The 16,541-nt window shown below is 35.0% G+C and overlaps 1 protein-coding gene across 1 annotated transcript; it reads left to right on the top strand.

Annotated features, from left to right (window-relative positions):
- The first annotated feature begins 6,925 nt into the window (after positions 1-6,925).
- Positions 6,926-16,298, top strand: LOC107842960 (UNC93-like protein 3). Its single transcript, XM_016687047.2, has 10 exons — positions 6,926-7,585; positions 8,343-8,506; positions 11,377-11,440; positions 11,516-11,629; positions 11,720-11,764; positions 11,851-12,101; positions 12,187-12,277; positions 13,506-13,618; positions 13,706-13,829; positions 15,972-16,298. The coding sequence occupies exons 1-10, from the start codon at positions 7,421-7,423 to the stop codon at positions 16,155-16,157; spliced, it is 1,317 nt and encodes a 438-aa protein (XP_016542533.2). The 5' UTR covers positions 6,926-7,420; the 3' UTR covers positions 16,158-16,298.
- The last annotated feature ends 243 nt before the right edge of the window (positions 16,299-16,541 follow it).

Below are 16,541 nucleotides of genomic sequence, written 5' to 3'. Positions count from 1 at the left end.
GATCAAAGTTAATGACTGCAATGAACCTTCCATCGACGAGGTCGATCTTTTTCTCCACGTGTAGCCACTGATAGAGCTATTCCCCATCTTATTGAGGGAGAGTAAACTGATGAATCATTTGCCATAGAAAGTGTTGATGAAGAAATCATGGAATTTTAAAGTTTGAAACAAGGACATGAACCTTCCAAAAATAATACCGATTTCGCGTGCAACTAGCACCCTCTTTCACACATCGAATGTTTGTTGACCGGCACAAATAGCCGAGCCAACAACCTTTCTGTGCGACAACACTACGGCAAACATGCTATAAGTCTAGGTTTATGAGGTACTAATTGGATACTTGGAGCCTGTGTATATAGAAGAGCCTATGAAATAATAATTTTTTATTTCAAGTCACACTTTACTTTACTTTAAATTACATGTACATATAGTGGCAATAATTTTTTCTGATGAAAGTTGAATTTTTTTATAATGCAATAGATTGTCAATCTGTTGTAAAATATATTATATCTGTTCTGGCAGATAGTTTATCTGTTGCAATAGGTTGGTCATCTGTTGCATTATGTCGATGTTATTTCTATCTAATCTAAGTCTAATCTGTTACAACAGTGGGAAGACCTATTTGATAATTTCCAACAGATGACCTAAATTTTACAACATATGCCTAAATCGGTTTGATATTTTCCAACAATTATGCTTGAATATCCATGTGCTCGACAATACCAAACTAGTAACAAATACACCACCATGAAAATTTCAGCAATTAGGCTTGAATATCCATGTGCCCAACAACACCAAATCAGTAGTAACAATGGCAACAATGTAGTATCTTCTTTCTCAGTTTTGTTTCTCTTCAAAAGCCTTGACTTTGTTCAACAAACTCCAAATTACACGATTTGCTTGTGAAGGGTGTCGTTCTTTATACCAATCAAAGTAATCGCATCTACTTAATTTCTATAAAAACAAGAACACAAATACAAAACAATTACAAGTCAATAATAAATCAACTAATTAGATAAGAAAAATATTACCTTTGAAATCTTACAAGTAAAAAACCTACGACCTGAATTTTATTGAGTCCAAGAAATCTTTAATAGAGCTTCATGACCGCACTTACAACATCAAAAATCTTTATCACAAAAAATAGTGGAAGATGCGCTCGACATTGTCAAGCTCAGTTGGAAAAAATAAAAAAAATAAAGAAAAGAAAGACCAAATGCAAATAATTTGAAGAATTTAGATAGTTAAAAAAAGATGATGATGGAGAAGAATTTTTGAGAATTTAGGGTTAAATTTTAGGAAGAAGAAGATGAATATGCAAGACAATTGGGGGGGGGGGGATAACCGTTGGGGGCCAAATCAGACGCCAAGACAGCGAAAAGTACCAAACTGACATATTTGATGCCTATTTTATTTTACGTGTTTAAAATTAACATTGTCTACTTAATGCCTATTTTATTTTAGGTGCTTGAACTGAACACTGTCGATGGATTCTGCCTTTTTATTTCAATTCACTTTCACTTTTTTACATGTAGTGGCAATTTTTTATGTCGAATGAAGATTAAATTTTTATAATCCAATAGATTCTTCATCCGCTGTAACAGATATTCTACCTGTTCTGACATATAGTTTAGCTGTTGCAGTAGGTTGGTTATCTGTTGCATTATGTCGATGTTTTTATCTAAGTCTATCTGTTGCAACAGTGGGAAGACCTGTTTGATAAATTCTAACAGATTACCTACCTGTTGCAATATATGTCTAAATTTGTTCAATATTTTCCAACAGATATGTCGTCTGTTGCAACAGATACATTATTTATTGCAATATTTAAATTTAGTATTTTATTTCAATTAATAAGTTCAAATCTAAGGAATAAATAAAATTCATAGACAAAAGAAAATAAATCAAACCCTTCAGAAATTAGCTGAAATAAATCAACGAATAAATAAAATGTAAAAAAATTATTATGGGTACAGATCTCAACAAATACATCAACAATTTAAGTATTGATGCTAAGAATTCCTAATGAGGGGTGAGGTTATTACGTTGACAAACTCAAGCTATAAAGATTTACTCCATATGGACAAGTTGTTCTTCATCCGGTGCTATGGAATTCAGCTTTGGTCGTCGTGGATCTTTATTGTCGCTTACGTATGGTTTTTGCGCTTTTTGTTCTCTGTATCTCCATAAAAAGAGTAGCATATTGTCAATGTTGTTCAGCAGTAGCTTTTATATCCACCTGGAAAGCTAGAATTGGTCAATGCTAATCACGGAGATACAATAAAATGGAAAAGGATTACTCATCTGTTCTAGCAAATCAAGCAGGTGTTTCTCCTGTTTTAAATTATCCCAAATAGATTATATTTCTGTTGCAACAATGAATCAACTGTTGGGACAAATTTCTACATGAGGAAGACCTGTATGATAATTTCCAACGGATGAACCATCTGTTGCAACATATGACTCATTGCTGCAGTAGATAGGTCATTTGTTGGTACAAATAAAAGCGGTACGAAGAGCTGTTTGGTTTGCTAAAACAAACGAGACATATGTCGCAATAGATACTTTATCTAGTACAACAAATTAGTCAACTGTTGCAACAGATGTATATATCTGTTTGATAATTTTCAGTCGATGAGTCATCTGTTGAAAAAGATATGTGTTTATTTATTAGTTGGAAGACATATATATTCACCTTCTTCAGCTCGTACTGATTTTCTTTGGACATTGTACATTGCTCAGTGCAACACACGGACAGAGGAGTTGCAATTTTGCTTTTTAGATGCTTGATAATGCCTTGGAAATCACTTTTCTTCTCCTCTTAGCCCTAATCTCTAATGGAGTCGATAGATATAAAATCCTCTTTGATGAAATGACACCTCTCTTAGATGTCAATTCCTTTACAGAAGCAGTTAATGCATTAATAGCATTAAACACTACATCATGTTTCTCCCTGCAATCTTGACATTTGCATGCAGAACATTTGTTGGGAGAGGCAAAATTTATATAACCAGTATGATCATACTCATAATGGTTCATTTTAAATACTGTAAGAGGAGCATCATTAACACCAACAGTAGCACCACTACCACCATCAACAGCTCCATCACCACTAAGACCATCAACAACAACAAGCCCACCCTCCAAAATTATTTTTCTTGTAATGATTGTTACTCCAAACAATTCCATTTTTATTCTGTCGATGATCTTAGGGTTCGATAAAGTTTGCATAGACCGTAAAGTAAGAAAAAATGGCATCTTCAACTCTCGATTGGTCAAAACTAGCGATAGATGCACATTCTAACATAAATCATTACATATATTAGAATGATGATTAGATCATTCAAAAAAGTCATTAATTAAAATAAAAACTTAATTATAATTATACTTACTGCATCCTTCGGAGGGTTGAAGAGATCAAGAAATTTTGTATTTTTATCAGTTTTGACCGACAACCATCTCAAAATTCTTGGACAGGAAACTTCTTCCTGGTAGTTCACTTGTTTTCTCAAATAAGAATTGGCTTCAAATGCCCAAACCTATAAAATAACACCAATAAATCAAAATCATTATTGAGTTAAAAAAATGAATGATATCATAATAAAAGAAAGAAACATTTACCATGAAAGCCCATGGAAATCCATATAAGTTGACTATCTTTGGTGCTAACGGAGTCAACAAATATTTTACAGTCATTTTGAAGCTTTCATAACCCCAAGGATAGTTGTTAAAAGCTTTAAGATCATTGAAGAGCTTTATTAAACCAACACTTATGTTGTTGTTAACGTCTCTCGCCCAAAAAATATTATTTACAAACCAAACCAAGCACAATGACTGCTTGTGCTTCTTTGAAAGTCCTTTACCTTTCAACGTTTCTATCAAATTTTTGTTTTTAAAGCTTGGACCAACAATGGACAATAAGTCATCACGATCATACGACTTGCCTTTGCCTTTTTTGAGTGTACGAGATTCTTTCTTTTGGGTTAGAATAGGTATAACTTGAGAAGGAAGATAACATTTTAGTCCAGTAACTATGGCAAACTCCTTCCAACCAAAACAAACAGGCATGCCACAATAATTTATCCACACCTTATTCATCTTATCTTTGTTTTCATACATAAACCTACGTTTGAGAAGTTCATATACCATTTTTATTTGGAAACGAGCATTGTTGTCCTCTGACAAATCAAGATATTTCCCAAAGCAGTTGTCTCTGAAATAAGCATCCAATTTTTTTTCTCAAAGTATTTTTCTGAAGGAGTCGAAAGATTTTCCCATGAATGACTTAACCACGAAATCACCCATTAAATTTGTGGCACCATCGCACTGCATTCTCACAGGATAATGATCAATGCTGAAGGTTTTGACCAACTCTTCGGTGCAAGGGCTATTAGCATTTGGATTATCTCTTTTGAAATATTCCTTCTCTCTGTGTTCATCATATTTTGCTCCTGATTGAGATAACGCTTGTAAAGCAAGCTCATAGAGTGGTGGATGTAGCCTAGCTGCTTCACTTGTTCCTTTACTTGGACTTGATTCGATTTTTGTTCTTTTGGAAGCCATATTATCTAAAATTAACAGAAACATACAAATATATATTATAGTTGATTAATGCATCGTTAAAAAGGGATAACAGCAAATCAAACAAGCAAAATAGTAAAATAACAGTTCCAATAGATCATTGATCTGTTGCACCAGGTAGTATATCTGTTGCAGCATATAACCAACCTATTGCAGTGGATGAGTAATCTGTTGCAACAATACAAAACATATCACTCATCTTTTAAGACAAATGAATGGTTTGTGCAACAGATCACACATTATTGTAATATATGAGTGATCTGCTAGAACAATTAAATAACCTGTTGCAACGGATGACTAATATATGATAATAATACAAAACATATCACTCATATGTTGAGAAAAATGAATGGTCTGTGCAGCAGATCACACATCTGATGCAATATATGAGTAATCTATTGGAATAGTTAAATAACCTGTAGCAACAGCTGAGTAATCTATTATGACAATACAAAATATATCACTCATTTGTTGAGAAAGATGAATGGTCTGTGCAACAAATCACACATCTATTGCAACATATAAGTGATCTATCAAAACAGTTAATTAACCTGTAGCAACGGCTGAATAATTTGTTGGGACAATACAAAATATATCACTCATCTGTTGAGAAAGATGAATGGTTTGTGCAACAGGTCACACATCTGTTACAACACATGAATGATCTATTGAAACAGTTATCAACGGTCAATATTTTTTAGATTTCTTCCAATAGAAGGGTCGTCTATCACGATAGATGAATGATCAGTTAGAAAAATCAAGTCTTAGACATGTCCTGTTGGAAGATTTGATAGGATTTTATCCAACAGGAGGTTCATCTGTTGCATCAAATCTTTAATCCGATGGTTCCTCTATTGCATCAGATGGTTAATTTGTTGCATCAGATTTTTTTATCTAATGGTTAATCTGTTGCAACATATAGTTAATATGTTGCATCAAATAGTTAAACTGTTGTATCATATGCTAAATCTGTTGCATTATATTTTTTATCCGATAGTTCCTCTGTCGCATCAAATGATTAATCTATTGCACCAGAATTTTATTCTGATAGTTCCTCTGTTACATCAGATAGTTGATCTATTGCATCATATGATAATTTGTTGCATCAGATGGTTAATATGTTGCACTAGATGGATAATCTGTTGGAGAAAACAAAAAATAGTAGCACGATTTTGTTCAACAGAAAAATAGCAATATCACCATTTTTACCAAGAACAAGAACAGAATAAACCAACCCAAATCGCTGTTTTGTTTTTATAAACACAAAAAACAAAAATCAAACTTCAAAAAAACGCTACAAATAATAAAAAATCATAATTTACTTCAAAAACAGAAGAACCGTATTTCAAATTAAAGCAGCAAATATTATAATTGTTAACCAATACTATAAGAGAAGTTGGCTCAAGTTCCTCATTTTCTTCAAAACTAAAAAAGCCATAATTTTTTACCTGTGAAAGAAGAAAAGGAAAGATGAAGAATTCAAAGTTGTTGTGGCCGGAGAGCAAGGCTGTCACGTCGATTGAAGGTTGAAGAATTCGAAGCTGTTGTGTTCGGAGAGCAAGGTTGTCACGTCGATTGAAGGTTAAAGTTGAAAAGAAACTCGAAGTCCAACTATTTGTCGTAGGAGGTTGAAGTCACCGAGGATTGAAAGGTGGTCGGAGAGCAAGGCTGTCACGTCGATTGAAGGTTGAAGAATTCGAAGTTGTTGTGGCCGGAGAGCAAGGTTGTCACGTCGATTGAGGGTTGAAGTCGAAAAGGAACTCGAAGCCCAACTATTTATCGTCGGAGGTTGAAGTGGCCGAGGATTGAAAAGAGAAATTTGCAGAACTGTTGGTTGGGAGAGAGTTAAGAGAAGCTGTCTCGAGAGAGAGGAGAGAGACTGGTTGATTTGGATTGAAAAGGGGTGTGGATTGGGTTGATTTGTATTTTTGAAAAGATTAAAAAGTTTTGAAAATATTAATCAAGTCCACAATTAACTTAATCAAGTTTCCTAATGATGTTTGACCCTTTAAATTAGTCAATGTCACCAATCATTCATTCAAGACTTAAAAACACCTTTCCTTCAATTTTCTCTTGTAACTACAACATAAATGACTTTCTCATATGACCCAAAAACTCTGAAAATCATAAATTTGAATGACTGTTTGCTGATTTGATGCGCTTCTTAAGAAGATATTTATTAAAAAATTATTTTATTAAGTCAGTGTTACTTATTTGAATATATATATTTTATTTAGTCATTTAAATTATTTAATGAATGTAATATTTTCTTAATTTTATAAAATAGAAAATTAAATTGAATAAATATTTTTAAAAAGATGGTAAGCTAAAAGCAAACCGGAAAGTTTAGTCTTACAGTTAAAATTCCAAGAATCTTCAATCAAAGAGAACTTGGGGGTGAATCTACAATCATGTTTCATCTGCTTCTTTCTTTTTTATTTATTCCTAAAACTGAAAGTTGTTACACTTTAAACTAAAATAAAAATAAAACCTTTTTGTCTTTTCCCCTTGGAAAAAAAGAATCTTGATTTGTTCCAAATTTTTTTTCTCAACAAATATTTATAGATGCCAATCAATAATCTATTGCAGCTGAATTTTTCTTATTATTGTCTTATTCGTCAGTTCTGTTAAGCTCTTTCTGTATGTTCTTTTCTTCGTACTTCTTTTGCCGGCAAATGCTGCCACTCACTTTCTCTCCCCTTTGACAAAAATAAAGAAAAATATAGCTGTATATATATATATATATATATATATACACACACACACTTGTGTGCATATATTTGTTGGTGGGTTGTGGGTATTTTTGTTGTAATCTTGGTACCTTTTCTTTTTTTGGGCAATGGCTACTATGGATGAGGAAACACCCCTTGTTGTTGAAAATTTCAAGAATGAGAACCCAATTGTGATTAATCATGAAAGAGATGTTTATATTATGAGTTGTGCTTTTTTGTTGATTTTCTTGGCTTATGGGGCTGCTCAGAATCTTGAAAGCACTATTAATACGGTATGCTTTTTGAGTTTTGTTGAAATTTTTTGGGGGTTATTTAGTGTTAAATTGTGATTTTGGTACTAGGTGATTTATAAGTTCCTGTTTGGCTATAGATTTTGAAGTTGAAATTTGAGTTTTTGGAGTCGTAATTTTTGGAATTTGAAGTTGTACTTGACTGAGCTGAGGGTCTATCGAAAATGGCCTCTCTCCCTATAAGGTAGGTAGGGGTCGTTTGGCATGAGATACAAGGGATTAATAGTCCCGAGATAAAATGAAAGATTATTTTATCCCATGTTTGGTTGGAGGTATTAGTTAGTACCGGTATTATTTATCCTACCATTTATACCATAGTGATGGAATAAATTATGCCATATAATAACTAATCACGGGATCAATTATACCGGGATAACTCTTTCCCAACCAAACGGCCCCTACTGGTAAGGTCTGTGCACACTTTACCCTCCCTATCCAGACATCATTTTGTGGGATTATTATTGTTGTTGTTGTTGAAGTTGTACTTGAACAGGCATTTTACTTGAAAAAGAAAAAAATTGAAATTCTCTGTAGTCCCAAAATCCAAAACTGATCAGTCCCATTTTTGGGAACTTGAAAATATTTGAAGATCATATTTTTTAAATTTGAATAAGTTTCATGGCCAAACAGATATTTGAAGATAAATTTTCAAAATCTACTTCCAAAATCCATGGCCAAATGCGAGCTTAGAAGTTGAAGTGAGAGCAAGTTTGAGTTTTTTTTTGTGTATGTGTTTCAGGAAGGAAATTTGGGGACTATTTCACTGGGGATATTGTATTTGTCGTTTATGTTCTGCTCAATATTTGCTTCACTGGTGGTTCGGAAGCTTGGATCAAAGAATGCTTTGATTCTTGGAAGTACTGGCTATTGGTTGTTTGTAGCAGCCAATTTGATGCCCAATTGGTATGTTCTGGTTATGTTTATTGCATTTTGCTTTTTCTACTCTTGTAGGTTTTTGTTCCTTCGGCTTCTATTACTATATTGTGGGAATACACTGGGTATGTTGTTTGATTTGTCTTACTGTGGATTGTCCCTTGTAATTCGTTTATTGTATTATTTTATTGTAGTTGCTATTCCTTTTTCAGTATGCTTTGTCATGCCTTGTGTAATACTTTGTCTTGGTTTCTTCACTCTTGTTATTTTCTTGAGCTGAGGATCCATCGGAAACAGCCTCTCTACCTCCCAAGGTAGGAGTAAGGTCTGTGACAGTCTAAACTAAACTGGGTAAGTTGTTGCATTTTGCTTTTCCAAAATCATATCTGTGATCACAGAGGACGATTAGGCTACATTGAGGTTGCAAGGATTGTGATGCAAAACAAATTTAACTCCTTGCATAGAGTGAGTTGTGATTGTGGTTGTTTGTAACTGGAATTATGTTTAACAATGGTTGTGCGCTTATGGAGCCTTAATGTGAGTCCAAACATGAGTCTTTTACTCCATTGGACTAATTATAGAGGTTTATAGATTTCATATTCGTCCTTGTGAGGCTGTGGCATTAGCCATGAAGAAGTTTATTGAAGTGGTTACAGAGCTAGAGACCATGGATGGCCCTAGCCCCTGGGAGACCTTCAACAATGGTCTAGCCTTGTTTCAAGTGTGCTTAGAACGGCCGGAGAAAGCAATCCAATAAGCTCTTCAGACGGGATTCAAAGTTTCAAATAGTTAAAGAGGCATTAATAGCGAGATGAAATTGCAATAAGAATTATACGTTGTCAACTAGAAGCCAGCCAAACCTATGTTTATAGTTGTCCTCTAGATGTTAAAATAAGTAGTAACAGCATTATCAGGGCATAACACGCCATCTATCTTTAGGCACATTTCCATCATGGAATTACTATCACATATTCAAATCAAAAGTCTGCTCTCGTAGGTTATGGAGGAAAGATAAACTGCAAAACTATGGAAACATAAGTCAGACTCTTGAAGAAGATGAAGGAATGTTTGAGGATGAAGCTGTGCTATTCATAGGTTAACTGAATGTGATAACTAAAGCCCCTAAAACAGTAGCAACGTCTGCTTTCTCTATGAGAGCATGATGATGCACATCCAGTCACTGCTCAGCTATTATGGATGCTCGTTTTTACAAAGCAATGCATAAACAACAGATTACGGATGTCTACACTTGAAAGCATTCTTCAACCCAAAAATAAAGCTTGAATCATAGTGTGATTAAAGCTTGAATCTTTTCCTTCACTGGACTAATTTTAGGGGCTTGTTCAAATATCATTTTTTCCCTTTGTGGTTGTGGCAAGCTGGCAAATGTGTTGTAAAGGAGTTTATTTAGTTGGGTATGATGCTCAATAGATGTATGTGGACCTGGAAGATTATGATGACTTGTCGTTTGTGCTGGATAACTCTGTTGTCCCCCCTTACATTTCACTTGGCAAAATCATCAGAACCAAGTTGGGAGCTGCTTCGCTGCTCCATAACAACTAAAGTCAATGTAATTTAAATCAGTCGCCTCTGTATTGCATCTTTCAGATTTCTCGAGCTATTTTATCATGATTTTAAAACTTAGTGTGTTTTATGACTAAAATTTTTCTCTGATTGCTCTAAAATTTCATATCCTAGGGGAAAACTTTTAAGACTTCCTTGCCCCAAGTTCAGTTCAAATCAGGCAAATAGCCTCTTTTCTTATGTCCCGAACAGAAGATATGGTTGGTGCATGTGGTCCAAAGTGACAACATTTAATATGATTTGATGCACTGCTAGGCAACCATTTCTGCCATCCAAGACATTAGCAGGCACTTTTATCTTTTGGGGGGATAACCGTGGTGTCCTGGCCAGCTTGCGCACCTCAACTAATTCCATGGGATACCTGTCACCTCCCACCAGCAGCAGGTACCAGGTAACTCTGTCCACCTAGGTTAGGACCTATGGCACCTAGTGTTTGTTTGGTCTCCGCTGGGATTTGAACCTGAGACCTCATGGTTCTCAACCGCTTCATTGACTACTAGGTCACGCCCTTGGGTGCAGGATCTTTCATGTTCTGAAAATGATTTTATGTACTAAGACATAGCATCCTATTATTACTTTTGCCTTTCTTGAACTCTCGTAGGTTTACTTTGGGAGCTTGCAGTAATTATGTTCTGAAGGCAGTGAAGGTGCAAGGTGAATGAAATGCTTAAACTAAAGTGACTATTAGAAAATAAACTGTATCAGTGGTGGAGCTGAAGATATGTTCTACCGTGTCTTCAGTGACTCAATTTTTTTTCCAGCATCTAGGACATGAGATACATTAGTGTGGTTCCACTTCAAGTGTAGAATTTACTTTCCTTAAATTCTCCGCCTTCATGTGTATTCCTCTATTTTACTATGAGACATGTGGTCTCTTGATTTTCTGAGCTATAAATATCTTCTTTTGGACTCGTAAGTGCGTAATGCTATGGAAATTAGTCAATGACCTTTAACATACCTCACAAATGGTCAGAACATTTTAAAAGTTCTGTCATCTTGATTCTATGATACGAGATTAATTCTTGTCTCATTCCTATGTGATTTTTAAATTATTATTACTTAAAAGTGTTTCTGTTTCAACTTGAGTATCAGCTATTTGGGATGTACTTATCTTTCCTGTGTCAAAGATAGATATAAATTTAGTCCATTTACACATTTTTCCAATTTTCTTTTTCTTCTACCCATCTGTTGTTGGTTATGTTTGTTTACTTAAAGCTAGCACCTTGTAAAGATTTTGGGTATTCTTTTTCTTGAGACGTGTTTGTTTAAGTTGTTTGTGAATTTCAATTGTCAGCAGTTGATAGACTATTTTGTAGGTATACCATGGTCCCAGCTTCCTTATACCTGGGTTTTGCTGCTTCTATAATATGGGTTGGGCAGGTATGACTTTGTTTATAAGTTGATTTTTTTTTTTTGGGCTTCAGCAACAACCTTAATCTTGTCATTTGTGGTTAGGGGACATATCTTACTTCCACGGCACGCAGTCATGCAAATGATCATAGCTTGAATGAAGCAATTATAATTGGCAAATTCAATGGTGTATTCTATGGAATGTTTGCAAGTCATCAGGTACCTTTTACGTACTATGCAAGTAAAGCTTCTTGATATATATTTCGACTCGCATAATATTTCCGTGCACATAACTTTAATAATCTGCAGTTTGTGGGAAATCTTTTCACTCTTGCTTTGATGAGAGACAAAGAGGTAAGCATCTACTCAGATTAAATGCTCAACTGCTCAAGATCTTTTTTGTCTCTCATTAAGATTTGTTAGTTTTTACGTTGCTACAGGGAGGAAGCACTAGCGGCAAAACTGTACTTTTCTTAGTTTTTGTTTGTACAATAACCCTTGGTGCCATTCTAATGTGCTTCTTAAGTAAGAGAACTGGTAAAGAGGAGGCAAGACAGCAAGACTCCTCTGCTAGTTCTGTTTCTTCTGTGGCAACTTTGCTCAAGTCTATTATTACCCTCTTACAAGACATAAGAATGCTCTTGATCATCCCTCTTATTGCATATTCAGGCTTACAACAAGCATTTGTATGGTAAAGGATACTTCTGATGGCTCATTACAGTAGAATTTGCAGCTTCTTGTGCTGTTCCGTTATTTTAATTTACAATGTTTTTCAGGGCTGAATTCACAAAGTATCTCGTTAAGCCTACAATGGGAGAGAGTGGTGTTGGTGGTGCAATGGCCGTATATGGGGTTTTTGATGCAATTGTAAGTATGCAAATGCAGTAACAGACTAATTCAGTCTTTAGTGACAGATTGACTCGATATGTTGTTCGACTGTGTTCTTTGAGCAAAATACATTTACTCGTTATGGTACTGGAATGCATTTTATTGACATGTTTGCCATCACTGTGATGTGTTCTTCAGTCTTCTACAAGGAAATTGGAGCACTAGATTTGTCCTTTTCACAAGGAAATTGGAGCACTAGATTTGTCCTTTTCACATTCTCGTTAGTTGTGTTTCTAGTCTAGTTGTGAGCCTTTAATTATAAATTTTATTTATTTCGTTATTTTTCTTTTTATTCTTTTGTTTCATTTTTACTTTTAAATTTAAGATCTGCAATAGGAAACATCTTAATCAAATACTATGGTAGTTGTAGTAGTGAATATACTGTAGTCCAAGGTAGTAATTGATGATCGTGAGGGATATTGGCAGTGCGAATTGAGCACTAATTAAAGTACACATCATCCGTAAAATTGTCATTGCAAACGATCTACTAGCTGTATTTTTAGGTGCATTTAAGTCATTATGATACAAAAAAAATTCTGTCTGAGAAATTTATAAATTCCTTGTATAGTGCTAATAGGTGGTAAATTATGTTGTAATCAAATGTCGATTTCATAAATTACATGTATTGTGCCTTTTCTAGGTTGGGGCAGCTCCAGCTTCATACTTTTCCATAAACTTAGTTACAGGAAGTTCTGAACATCTACATAATCTTGATACCTGCTTGAATTTTTCGTACTGTCTGGAACAAAATTTATTCATGTTTAAGTGTACTGCTTATATTAGGAAGTGATAAAATTATTTACCTTATTAAAACAAAGCATGCTTATGTGAAAGAGAATTTTAAAATTTTAATAGGAAAAAAAAACTGACCCAGTGGATTGACATACTATGTCGAAATTGTGCAATGTTCGCTACCTTGGTTTGGTTGCTTATTAATTTTATCTAGCTTGTTACAAAACTATACAGCTTTTAGATATTCCATCAGGCTATATTTTGTAATGCTTTCAAATAGGTTCATGCAAATCTCAGACAATCCTTATGACAGTAAGCTTCTTCAAATTTACTTCGAAATTTGTAACTCTGCATGTACAATCTCGGTAGAACTGTGGGTATGTCAGATTTGATGGTAGTGTCCAGGCAAAAACATGTATCTGATATGTAGTTGTGATAATTGTTCTTCTGTATTATTGGGTGGACATTGTTTCAGTGTTCTCTGGTGACTGGGCATTTTACCTTTGGTCTCTCATCTATCTCGATAATTGTCTCGGGTGGAGCTTTAGTTCAAGGTGCTGTATTGGTATGGATTCTACTGACTCAAAGGTTTGTCTCATGTAATGTCCCCTTTATTACTTTTTGGAAGAATTTGACTTTAGTACTTCAAGTCTTATTGTTTTTCCTCCATTGTAGCGTGACTGGTGGAGTTCTCGGCACACTTTATCCACTTTTCATTGCAGCCTTGTGGGGAATAGGTGATGGAGTCTTGAATACCCAGCTAAGTGCATTGCTCGGGATACTCTTCAAGGATGATCTGGTACTAATTTGCCAACCTTTTCAATTATTTTGACATCTCCCAGATTTTGCTTTTCCTTGAGCCGAGGGTCTCTTGGAAACAACCTCTCTATTTCCCTCTCCAGTCCCCACTTTTAGGATTACACTGGGTTTGTTGTAGTTGTTTGACGTCTGGGAATAGTTTCTGAATATGATGCCCCACCCCACCCCAAGTCCCTGACTATGATACTTTGGGTGGTTGATATGATTTGAAGCCTTTGCCTTCATATTACAATACTGTATGATTGCCTCAAAACATTTTGTTTATGTTATCCAGCTGATTTAAAGCTACAATCGTTTTTTGCCTGATAACCGTGGTGTCCGGGCAAGCTTGCATGCCTCGGCTAGTTCCACGCTGTATCTGCTACCTTCACCAGCACAAGTACCGAGTAATTCTATCTACCAAGACTTGGGCAGATGGGAAGAAGTCACCTAGTGTTTTTTTCCCTCCGGCTAATTCAAAGCTATTATCTACTTATAAAAGTAAAAATGGTCATGAAATTAATGTGGATGACAAATAAAGATAGTTGATATAAGTCGCTGTGCAAAGTAACTTACATCAGACTGCCAGGGGCCAGGGTGAAGCCTCTTATCAAGAAAATTTAAAACCTCATAATCATCACCAATGAATTCATGCATAATATTGAATGTCAAAATATTACCAGTATTGTAAGCTTCGACCACCTCAAGTGCTACTCGGGAAGGAAGGAGGCCTGGACATTGTTTTTATGGGTATTCAAGATCTTGTTCACTGATATAGGTCTTGATTTTGGCAGACCAGGAGAAGACCTGATAGGTCTTTCTATTTTTCTCTCAAATTACTTATATAGAAACTAGTACAAAAAAATTGGCTTAGACAGTGAGGCAAGGCATGCACTGACTAGGTCCAGTGACGTAGGTTAGAAAAACTGTGACCCTGCCCTTGTTAAATGTACACGTGTCTGGAGGCTCTACTGCCCTTGTTATCGTACTTTGTTGTAGATATAAGTAAGTAATAATAGTGTGCTCTTCCTAATAGCTTAAGCTTTTATATGTAGTCATACAATTCAACCTTTTAGGAAAGCATATACTGAATTTGGGTCCAATGGCAATCAACTAATTACGGTAAAAACTTTAGTACTTTGTTAAAGTGCATTATTCTTGCCACTAAAAGTCTTTTTTGTTGTAGTGGGTATTGGGTTCGAGTCTCAATAATACTCGTTATAAAAGGAATTTCCATTTGCTTGGCCATGAAAAAATAATCAGGTTCGCATGTGAGGGGGCGTGTTAAAGGACATAATTAATTAAACACACTTTTACATATAGCACAATGCGTGTTGAAGACATAATTAGTAAATTATAAGCCCGCTCACTCTAAGACCTTAAGGGGTCGTTTGGTAGAGTGTATAAGAATAATGCAAAATATGGTGTGTTAGTAATGCTTGTATTAGTAATGCTTGTGTTAGATATGCTTGCATTAGTTATGCTTGTATTTTTCTTATGCAGTGTTTGGTTTGATTTATTAAAAATAACATGAATTAAATAATTTCTAAAAAAAAAAAAAAATTTACAAAAATATCCTTTATATATATGTTGGAAAGGATGTGATTTTTTTTTTAGGGACAATAGTGTCTTTAATCATGCTAATGCATGTATTGGACCCATTGCATTGCTAATACTATGGATTTTGAGGTATTAGTAATACACAACTTAATACACAATAGAGTAGTCACACATAGGGTGCAAAAGTATACCAAACAAGGTATTAGTAATACACATTAAACTAATGCATGCATTAGTTTTTCAATACACTCTACCAAATGACCCCTAAATTTTTAGATGAGATGATCATACGCTTTAACATGCTCAATAGAGTTTAGAAAAACGTGGTCTTACAATTCGGCATTTAGCAATGATATGCTTGAATGTAGTTTAATGGCAATCCCTTGTGGTCTTGGAGTAGCTTGTAAAGTTGGTGCCATGCGACCAAAGTGGTATAAGCATTACTGTTGTTCAAGATTCATGTTAATGATGTGCTGAATTCTATTTAAAGGCATCTTATTCCTTTCTGTTACTTAATATTATGTTAGTCTTTCGTTGGATAATCGTTTTTACATGCGACATCTAATCATATGGTGCTGAACAGGAAGGAGCATTTGCCCAACTTAAGCTTTGGCAGAGCTTTGCAATTGCCATAGTCTATTTCCTCGGCCCCTACATTTCGTTGCAGGCAATGTTAGTGATTATGTTGGTTGCCCTTTGCTTATCGGCTTTTGGGTTTCTTTTCTTAACTCTCAAGGTAGAAAAAGCATTCTCATATCGAGCTGTCTAAGGTGATGCCAACGGAACATTTAGTGTTGTATCGGCTATGATATTGCCTAGTTCTGCTGTGTTCATCTTGTATTTATATTTGAACCTGCCTGGTGCAGTGTTTTCTGTTCAATTGAGTTCTCAAGAAATTCACTTCACAATATCTATCTTGTGTAGCAATTTTCTTTTCATGTTATTCTTGAAGTCCTCTGCTAATTTATAAATGAAAGACCCAAATATCAGTGAATATAGAGGTGGAAATGACCTATATTGCTCGGACTCTCGAAAATGTTGCCGCACCCGTGTTCTTCCTCCAAAAAATACACTACTTCTGAAGGATCAATATGTACCTGGTGGTATTTTTGAATAGTTTGAGCAACATAGGAAATGACACCAGGCACGCCTT

The sequence above is a fragment of the Capsicum annuum genome, chromosome 9 (assembly GCF_002878395.1).
Source record: "Capsicum annuum cultivar UCD-10X-F1 chromosome 9, UCD10Xv1.1, whole genome shotgun sequence".
NCBI lineage: Eukaryota > Viridiplantae > Streptophyta > Magnoliopsida > Solanales > Solanaceae > Capsicum > Capsicum annuum.
Note: the sequence above shows the minus strand (reverse complement) of the source record. Positions and strands in the feature narration are given on the sequence as shown.